This window comes from Sceloporus undulatus, chromosome 1 (genome assembly GCF_019175285.1).
Source record: "Sceloporus undulatus isolate JIND9_A2432 ecotype Alabama chromosome 1, SceUnd_v1.1, whole genome shotgun sequence".
Classification (NCBI taxonomy): domain Eukaryota; kingdom Metazoa; phylum Chordata; class Lepidosauria; order Squamata; family Phrynosomatidae; genus Sceloporus; species Sceloporus undulatus.
This window is the reverse complement of record NC_056522.1, coordinates 27,564,414-27,573,897: the sequence shown is the minus strand read 5'-3', so window position 1 is coordinate 27,573,897 and position 9,484 is coordinate 27,564,414. Positions and strand designations below refer to the sequence as shown.

Here is a 9,484-nt window from a genome sequence, read left to right as displayed (position 1 = left end):
TCTTTCAATTTCCAATTTTGACATTCCTCCTGGAGAGAAGGTGGAAATGGAGGACGGGTCCTGCAAAAGGAGGATGTGTAGCATAGAAATATCAATTCCTGCCTTTGAGCTGTGCTCCAAATGGAGGACATTTTGGCTTTTCTCCTGGAGAGAAGGTGGAAATGGAAGGCAGGTCCGGGAAAAGGAGGACATGTGGTCGCCCCGCATATAAATATCAGTTCCTGCTTTTGAGTTGTGCTCCAAACGGAGGACATTTTGGTTTTCCTCCTGGTGAGAAGGTGAAAATGGAGGACGGGTCCTGCAAAAGTAGGACGTGTAGAACAGAAATATAAATCCCTGCTTTTAAGTTGTGCTCCAAATGGAGGACATTTGGACCTTCCTCCTGGAGAAAAGGTGGAAAAGGAGGCTAGGTCCTGCAAAAGGAGGACATCCAGCCCCCCTGCATATAAATCTACCTTCCTGCTCTTGCATTGTGCTCCAAATGGAGGAGGGCCTTTGGACCTTCCTCCTGGAGAGGAGGAGGACATGGAGGACGGGTCCTGGAAAAGGAGGACGTGGCTGCCCCCCTGCCCCCCCCCCCTTGGCGGAGCCCTGCCTTCCTTGGGCTTCTTGCTCCCCCAAGAGGCAAAACTTTCCCTCCGCATGAAGCCCAGCAGCCAGGCTCCGCTCTCCTCTCGCAGCGCCTGACGTCTTTTGCGCATTTCCTGCATTAGGAAAGACAGACAGACAGACAGACAGAGACCGAGACAGACACCCAAGAGAGAGAGGCAGGGAGGGGGCTCCTGAAGTCAGGACCCCAGACAGATCTGCAAAGGGGGTGGTGGGGGGGAGAAGCCCAAGCCTTGTGTGTGTGTGTTTTCAAAGAATACTATGCATTTATTTCTTTAAAAAGTGTGTGTGTGTAGAGAGAGAGGGAGAGGCAAAGCGAGCAGCAGCCCACACCCTCCTCCCCTCTTCCCCCTTCCCTTCTTTTCCCCAGCCATCCCCCATGCCTTGGATCCCTGGATCCACTGGATCCCTGGCCTTGGAAGCAGAGGAGGAAGAGGAGGAGGAGGAAGAGGAGATCGGCTGCAACAGTAGCAGCAACCCACCGAAGAGGCGGATGTAAGGAATCCGGATTTGTGAGAGCTGGCTGGGTCTCTCTCTCTCTCTTTCTCTCTCTTTCTGGAAGGAGAAGAAGAGGAGGAAGGAGGCAAGGCTGGGGCTTGGGGTCTGGGGTGCTTCTGGACGCCTCGATCCCTTCCTCTTCCCCCCTTCCCCACTCTTTCTTCTCTTTCTCCTCCCTTTCCCCCCTTCTTCCTCTTCTTCTTTTCCCCCTCCTCTCCTCCTGTGTTTTGTTGCTGCTGCTTCTCTTCCATAGACAAGACAGCACCAACGCCTGCAAGAAGCCAGGAGGGCTGTTTTTTTGGTTGTTATTATTCTTGTTGTCTTTGCAGAAGACTGATCCAGGATTATGCTCTGAAGAGAGGGAGGGACAAAAGGGAGGGGAGGACGAAAGTGTCTCTGCATGTGTGTGTTTTCCAGAATCAAATCTATCCACCTTCCCACCGAGGATCTTTTCCTTCCTTTTCCATTTTTTTTTTAATTGGGCTTGCATTTTTGGATTTTTTTGCATCCTCTCCTCCTTTTGTTGTTGTTGCTGTTCTCCCCCCCCCCCCCATACACACAAGCAAAGACTCTCTCTCCATATGTCTCTGTATGCATGCATGTATGTCTTCACTGGGTGTCGCAAGAGGAAAAGCTAAATCAACATTAGGTAGCAAGGGAAAGGAACCCCCCTACTCTTAAGACTGTGTTTCTGCAACCACCACCACTACCACCACTTTGCTCAAAGCTGCCTTCTTATTTATTGGAGGAACCTCTCCCCAGCTCCTTGCCTGGCTTCCCAGAGTGGGCTTGGATCCCAAGGGGGGGACACAAGAAGAACAACAATAGCAACACCACCAACAACAAAATACAAATAAAAAGTGACGCCATCTAACCATGGTGGTTTTTAATGGCATGCTGAAAATCAAGATCTGCGAAGCAGTGAACCTGAAGCCCACCCCTTGGTCACTCCGGCATGCCGTGGGTCCCAGGCCCCAGACCTTTCTGCTGGACCCGTACATTGCCCTCAACGTGGACGATTCCAGGATCGGGCAGACCTCGACCAAGCAGAAGACCAACAGCCCCGCGTGGAACGATGAATTTGTCACGGACGTGAGCAATGGGAGAAAGATTGAAATGGCTGTTTTCCACGATGCCCCCATTGGGTACGATGATTTTGTGGCCAACTGTACGATCCAGTTTGAGGACCTGCTGCAGAACGGGAGCCGCCACTTCGAGGACTGGGTGAGTGGCCAGACCAGATGTGCATCTGTGTCAGTCTGGGTCGGTCTATCTGTCTATCTAAATATGTGGCTTTTGCGCTTAATGAAACATCATTCTTTGTTTGACAGGTGTGTTGCTGACATGCCACCTCTTGGATGGCAGGCTTAGTTGGTGGTCAGGCAGGTGCCCACATTGTATAGCTTTGGATGATGTGAGATCTGGTTTTCAAGTCTGCCATGTGAGGATGGAGGCATACTCAACCCCACTAAGCTAAAATATTTCAGTCTTGGCAGTTATCAGTTTTATTTTTATATGTCTCTTACCCAAGAGATGCTGAGCGTATCCAAACAGGGTCTTTTTTTGGTATTTCTGGAGCTTAAAGAGAACATGAATAACTATTCCTTCTGGTTCACTGAAACTGGACTTGTGGTGTCTCCTGGTGGCAACGGTGTCATGCTTGTTTGAATCTAGGCAGTCTTTTGTCACAGCTGCTGAGCAATTTTAGCATAATGACAAATAAATACCAAGGATCGCTCTTTGTTGCTCTGATATTCTCCTTGCTGCCCACACATACATATCCAGTACACAGTCATAGCATGGGGCTCCCAAGGACCATCTAATTCAACCTTGTCTGGTACTATAGGGTCTCAAGGGCCATCTAATCCAACCTTCTGCCATGCAGGACAAATGCTAAAGTACTCCTGGGAGGGTCTCAAGTGGCTGCATGCACAAAATAATAGCTCCATTTTCTTAAGATTTGATATGCAGCTTTGGAAACATTCTGTGTCACTGCTTTCTGTGGCCTTCCTAAAGGACATGCTTAAACAGCATCTTGGTGCTTACAGGTCTGCCTGCCCTCCCAAAGTATATGTCTAGCTGGACAGGATGTCATGATGCAACAGAATTGGGAGATGGCAGCATCTGAAGACCACTGTAGACAGGCTGAGGCTGTCCCGAACCAAACTGGCATGAAAGTTAGCTTTAGGAAATAATGCTAACAATAAAACAATAAAACAATCTCATTTCAGATTAAGAGATAGGGCTGGCGGAGAATATTGCAGGCCTATTCAAATGCTGCATTGCACTGGGGAGCCTTCTTGGGGTGACATCAGGAAGGGAATGCATGCTTGTGAACTCCCTCTGCCCTGGTGATTAACAGAGAGAAAAAGCAATGAATGAAACTGGGAAGTCCAGTAAATATTTGGCCACAGGATCAGCTCCTCTACACGTTAACCTTCTGCCCACAGTGCGAAGAGTTGATGAGGGAGGTGAAATGAGAACCCAGGTCTCACCCCAGGTAGATTCTCAGAGAAGAAATAAATAGTTAAAGGCTCTGATTTTTTTTTTCTCCTTAGGGTTAACAGCACATTTGTGAGAGAAGATAAGTGTCACCATATAAGAGAATAGCTGCGATGCTTGTTATAATATGAACACCTTAGCAGTAGCTGTGTACTTAAAAAAAAAAAGATTAGATGATAAATGTGGGCTAATACTCCAAGTGAATCAGAAACAGTTTAAAACAGGTATGACGAAAGTGCCAACTGTGTGGCACATGCAGTGCGCAAGCTTTTTGCACACCTCCTGTTCTTTTTTAAAGGGATATATTTCATCAGTGAAGCATCCCAAAATACCACTTGGGGTGCCATTATTCATTAAGTCTTCCAGTCTGACTCTAGACACATAAATCATGCTGAAATATCCCTAAGTAAGGATATCAAATATCCTCAAGTAACCCAAACTTTAAAAAAACAGGAAGTGAAAACAAAAAGTGGCTTCTTTTGTATGTTTTTGGCAAGTTTTCAATAGCATGGTGGGGTGTGTGTTTGCACAGGTTGGCCTCTACTACAGTTGTCTATCTCTTGTTTACAATGATTTTCCATAGAAAATAATATGGCCATCACCATAATTAATGTCCCATTGACACTGTAATGTAACCTGTTTTATGGATTAGCTACAAAAAACGATAAAGGATGTTATGCATCATTGTTTTAATTTTGCATATTTAAATTTCTCTCTAAACTTTTAAACTAGCTCTTTTGTAAGTTAAAAACCAGTAACCTGATGAGAATATTCTCAGCCCAAAAACTTACTCCAGTGACACAGGAACTGACCTGGCTCTAATTCTCAATTTCCCTTTGGAATTCTCTCTAGTTATTTGGTTGTTTATTCTGAAAGAAGTTATTTGAGGGTTACTGTTTTGGACAATATGGGAGCAAGTGAAAGTTAAATAAACTGGGAAGAAGCATGCATTTTGTAGATCCTTTGGGTTCCAGTATTTATGTTATGCCCTTGAAAGTAACCCCTTAGTGCTGCATTATCATAGTATGAGGAACATCCAATATCTGGACCTGTAAATAGGTTTTGGCAGTCTCTTGCAGAAGCTGTGATCAATTATTTGCATTGCCTTTTTGAACTTAGAACCGTTTGTTGTTTCCAACTAGAATAGATCTATTGAATCCCTGGAACTTATGTAAGTGTTGATTTATCCCCATTGACTTAATGTGCAAAATAGTCTGCAACCTTTAGTTTTGTGATAATACTGTCCCATTTAAAAGATAGCAAACTGAAATTGGGATGCATTCAGTTGGGACTTTTATTTTTCAATTGTCCTGATGATTTCTTTTTCAGTTGTCTTCCACTATTTATTTTTTTCAGGGGCAGAAGGTAATAAAAGACATTGTTGTCTTCCATTTATAATTTTTTGCTTCTTCCTCTTTTTTTCTTAAGTCAGAAGAAGATCCATCAAAGAGGGAAAGATAGAATAGTTGCACTATGTCTTTTAATCCATAGTGCTAGGAGCTGTCCATCTGGAAGCACCCTGAGAGAATAAGGAAGAGAGACAGAGAGAAAAGAGAAAATGATGATTGTTACTATGTCCAGAAAGTCAGTTGCACCAAGCCAGGTGCTAACTGCACAAAGGACTCCAGCCATAAACTGAACCATCTATAGGTGAACCTATGAGGTTGTCTCATCGTGAGGGCATATGCTTTGTGGTGGAAGTATCTAGTGTCTCAGTAAATTGTATTTAGCCAGTGATACAACATTGGTCCACTTAGTTCAATTACGTTTTGTTGGTCAGCCATTTCCTCAAAGTGTCATGTAATGGCCTTTCTCAGTTATGTTACCACCAAGCTTAGAGAAGTGACTTTTGTTGGCCATGCTAGCTGGGATATTATGAGGGCTGATGTCCAAAGAATGTAATGCCTCCTAGATGTTTGTGTTACTAGATATCCATTCTTCTTTTAACTAGGGATATAAGCCACAGAACTAGGGAGGTTCTGATGGCAAAGTCATTGTTTCACCAACTGGCTTGAAGTTCTAATCATTCACAGTTCCTCTCCTTTGTGGCATAGGTGTTTGTAAGCTAGGGATCAGAAATCACTACTACAGCCTGAAACCCACAGAAAGAACAAATTCCCATCTAAATTGGATTATATTCAGAAATCCAATTCCCTAAGCATTATAGATTCACACATTCATCATTGTTCTTTAGGATGGGTTGATTAACCAGACTGAGGAAATATCCATACCGTTCATTTTCTTTTTACTATTCCATCAGAACTGAAATAAAGAAGAATGCCAGTGGCTGGTTCAGGTTGTACCTGGGTCATGTTGTCTTTGTGAAACATTGAGAAACTAATGAGAGAAGCCAAATACTATCAAGATTCTGTTTTAACTCCTTGCTTTTGGGGGGTGGGGGGGAAGCGACTTTGCAGCTCCATTTTATAAATATTTACTTAGCCCAAGCTCAAATGCAACCTCAGTGGTGTTTTAGGTAAAGGGATATTAATTTTGCAATCTGGAAATAAAGTGGGGAATCATAGTATAGAGGAACAGGGAGGGTTTGAGGACTTTTTTATTTTAAAGAAATAGGCTGACACACTGTTCAAGGTTCCCAGAACATGATCTTCAGGGATGTGATGTTGCCATTTTGCTGAAGGTATTGATTATATCTGTGCTTGGATGACAAAGTGTCTTGGGAAACTCCTATATTTTGTTCTGGTTTCCATGTTGAAAGAAAATAGGGAAGGGGAAATTATATAGAAAAATAAATAGGTAAGAATTATTTCATATGTAACATAGAACCGAATCTGGTGCTGATTGTGTATTCAGCAGAGCTCTGTATCTAATCCAAGCATTCAAAGAAATTTAACTGCATGCTGCAACTATTTGTTATTTGGGGTATTTTGCATTTTTAGACATGCTCCTTTAAAAGTACAAACAACTTTTAGGTGTACGCATAAAAAGGCAACATGTGACAGGGGCTTAAACAAATATTGACTGAACCTGTGCTTTACCTCTGAAACAGGAAGCAAAATAATTGTGTTATTTATTTCATTTATTACGTATGTGCCTTACCTTTTCCCCAGAAATGGGACTCAGTGACAGCTCACAATAAAATTAAAATGGTTACAGATAAAAATCAAGGAAAAAAATTATGTGAGACTGTTTTTTTAAAAAGTGTCTTAATAAAACATATTTGAATTGAAATGCATTGACCATTATAAAAACAAAAACAAAATCTAACTCATTATGTGGACAACGTTCACCTTGAGTTCTAGAATGGGGGAACAGAATGGAAAATTTTTACCTTTTGCCAAAACGCAAGAGTACATATGATCTATTTCTGTTGCCTGTTGTGCTCCTTAGTGCTGTTGCCATTCTAAGTCCAGTGTCTCTGTTTCAGATCTATAATTGAAATGAGTTATTATTACCTTTTTCCTGAGAGTGGCTTCCTGAATTCTCGACAGGAGAACAAACAAATAAATCAGTATTGGAAGAAGCTCATTGCTAACCTGTGTTTTCAGAGCGGTTGGACAAGAATGGCATAAAATTAGTAGAAACAATGAAATAAGTCTAAAAATCTTCAATATACTTTTTTTAAAAAAACCATAAATATCAATATCCACATGATCACAGTTCATTGTTCAAGATGATGTTGTAACAGAAAACATCTTGGTACACTGCTGTGCCCTGGATTCATCTTTACTGTCGCAACAGTTGTGTCTGTCTTATGGATAATACAAGCTTTCTGTGAGAGCCAGCATGACGTAGGGGTTTGAGTGTTCTACTATGACTCTGGAGATCAGTGTTTGATGCCTTGCTTAGCTGTGGAAACCTATTTGATGACCTTGCATGAATCACACACTCTCAGACTCAAAAAACCCTGCAGTAGGTTCACCTTAAGGTTGCCATAAGTCAGAAATGACTTGAAGACACCCAACAACAAATAAGCTTTCAGAGAACAAACTTTCTTATTGGTTGGTTCAATCACATCACTTCTAATACCCAAAGGGAATCATTTGTCTAATGCCTGTCACCCTATTGCTACCCTCATGGGCTTGTGGATGTGTGTCTCCTGTCAAACACAATAGATGTTCAGTTCCAGGTTCTAAATACATTATGCACACACAGAATGATGAGCAGTGGACCAGTGGCCTCAACGAACATGTCTACAGTATGACTTTGAAGCCTTGTACCATATATTTATAAAATGATGTCAAATAATGGAAGCAACTCCCTTTATACATTTGATCTTCCTTTTCTTGGCAGACTTGGCTGTTCTGTTCTGTTTTGCTCCACATTTATTGTTAGCATTTGATCTATTTTGGGGGGAGACTAACTACAATTTTTGCAGTAATATTTCTAGGGAAGGGGTCATAGTTTATTGGTAGAGTTTACACGAGTTTGCACTTTGCAGACAGAAGGTGTTAGGTTTGATTTTTGGAATCTCCTCTCTGTATGTGAAACCCTAGAGAGCTGCTGCCAGTCAGTGTGTAGACTAAGAGTCTACACCTGTTTTTGTGGTCCTTGGTCCTTTCAGATTACACAAGGACCCTCTTGCTGGTCAAACAAAAAATGTGAATTGGCTTTCTGGAAGTTTCTGGACGCTGCAATTAATATTTTAAATAAATTGCTGGCCCACCATGCAATGTTTACCATTTATTTGTTATTGTTTAAAAAAACCTGAAATCCCAAACAGGGACTTCTGGCCAATACTTGCTTTGTCTTTGTTCTATAGCAGTTTGGGCAGATTGTGCATTCCCCAGAAAATCCTAGGCTGCTGCTACACTTTAGAAATAAACCAGTTTGATACTATTTTAACTTTCATGGTTTAATGCTGTGAAATTCTGGGATTTGTAGTTGAGGAGCACCGGAACTCTCTAACAAAGAAGGCTAAATATCTCACAAATCCCACAATTCCATAGCTTAGAGTCATGGCAATTAAAGTGATGTCAGACTGCTTTATTTCTGCAGTGTAGATACACACTGAAAGCACAAAATTGGTCCCTAGTCTCATATGGACATAGCTCTGAGGTAGACAGTACTGAGCTAGGTGGTTCAATGGACCCAGTACAGTGGCCCCTTGGTATCCATTGGGGTTTGGTTCCAGGATTTCCCATGGATACCAAAATCCATGGATGCTCAAGTCTCATTAAATACAATGGCATAGCAAAATAGTGTCCTTTATATAAAATGGCAAAATCTAGGTTTTGGAATTTATATATTTTTGGAAAATTTTCAAGCTGTGAATAGTTAAACTGTTGGTGCTCTTGGACATCTCTGCGGCCTTCGATACAATCGACCATGGTATCCTTCTGGAACGCCTGGGAGAGTTGGGTATTGGGGGCACTGCACTCCAGTGGTTCCGATCCTACCTCTCGGGAAGGTTCCAGATGGTGAGGCTGGGGAACAGTTGCTCTCATAAAAGAGAGCTGACATCTGGCGTCCCTCAGGGCGCCATTCTGTCCCCCATGCTGTTTAATGTTTACATGAAGCCGCTGGGAGAGATCATCCGGAAGCATGGAGCACGGTGTTATCAGTATGCTGACGACACCCAGATCTATCTCTCCATGTCTCCGACTGATACAGTGTCTAAGGACGGCATCTCTCCTCTGGATGCCTGTCTGGATTCAGTAATGGGCTGGATGAGGGAAAACAAACTCAGATTGAATCCAGAGAAAACAGAGGTACTCGTGATAGGTTCCTCAAGTCCAGACAGAGAAATTTGCCATCTAGTCCTGGACGTGGTCACACTTCCCCTAAAGGACAATGTTCGCAGTTTGGGAATACTCCTGGATCCATCCTTACAGTTATCATCCCAGGTGGATGTGATGGCCAAGAGTGCTTGGTACCAACTTCGGCTGATATGCCAACTGTGTCTCTGTCTGGA

At 42.7% G+C, this 9,484-nt stretch overlaps 1 protein-coding gene across 1 annotated transcript in view; it reads left to right on the top strand.

The window, feature by feature from the left end:
• Positions 1-656: 656 nt before the first annotated feature.
• The window catches only part of PRKCE (protein kinase C epsilon), a 454,557-nt gene continuing 445,729 nt past the window's right edge, over positions 657-9,484 (top strand). Inside the window, exons 1-2 of the mRNA XM_042455912.1 lie at positions 657-1,104; positions 1,856-2,331. Coding sequence (XP_042311846.1) covers positions 1,984-2,331 — 348 coding nt within the window. The 5' untranslated portion in view covers positions 657-1,104; positions 1,856-1,983. The remainder of the gene's footprint in view (positions 1,105-1,855; positions 2,332-9,484) is intronic.